Source organism: Antrostomus carolinensis, unplaced genomic scaffold, assembly GCF_000700745.2.
Source record: "Antrostomus carolinensis isolate BGI_N321 unplaced genomic scaffold, ASM70074v2 scaffold27055, whole genome shotgun sequence".
NCBI classification, from domain to species: domain Eukaryota; kingdom Metazoa; phylum Chordata; class Aves; order Caprimulgiformes; family Caprimulgidae; genus Antrostomus; species Antrostomus carolinensis.
Window position 1 is genome coordinate 975 of NW_010314686.1, and position 321 is coordinate 1,295.

Genomic DNA, 321 nt, shown 5'->3' on the forward strand with positions numbered 1-321 from the left:
GGGGGGGGGCCCCCCCCCTGCCGCAGCAGGAAGCTGTGCCAGTCCTGGTAGATGGCCCATTCCAGCGGCTGCAGGTGCCCGACCTCAAACAGGTTCTTGGCAAAGACGTACCTGGGAAGGGACCGAGAGAGGGGATGTGGCAGCGCCACCGCCGACATCGGCACCTCCAAGCCATCCCCACGGCCCGGCAGCTTCATGCTTATTTTTTTTCACCTTATTTACACCGACCAGGAACCGCAAGTGTTTAAATTAAAGCAGAAATCCTCCATTTGGGGCTGGGGGACGTGCAGCCGCCCAGCGAGGCTCATCGCTCCCGAGCCC

The 321-nt window shown here is 61.7% G+C and overlaps 1 protein-coding gene across 1 annotated transcript in view; it reads right to left on the bottom strand.

The window, feature by feature from the left end:
* LOC114818562 (deoxyguanosine kinase, mitochondrial) overlaps window positions 1–321 on the bottom strand; it is a 1,598-nt gene that overhangs the window by 942 nt on the left and 335 nt on the right. The window contains exon 2 of the mRNA XM_029084900.1: window positions 22–111. Coding sequence (XP_028940733.1) covers window positions 22–111 — 90 coding nt within the window. The remainder of the gene's footprint in view (window positions 1–21; window positions 112–321) is intronic.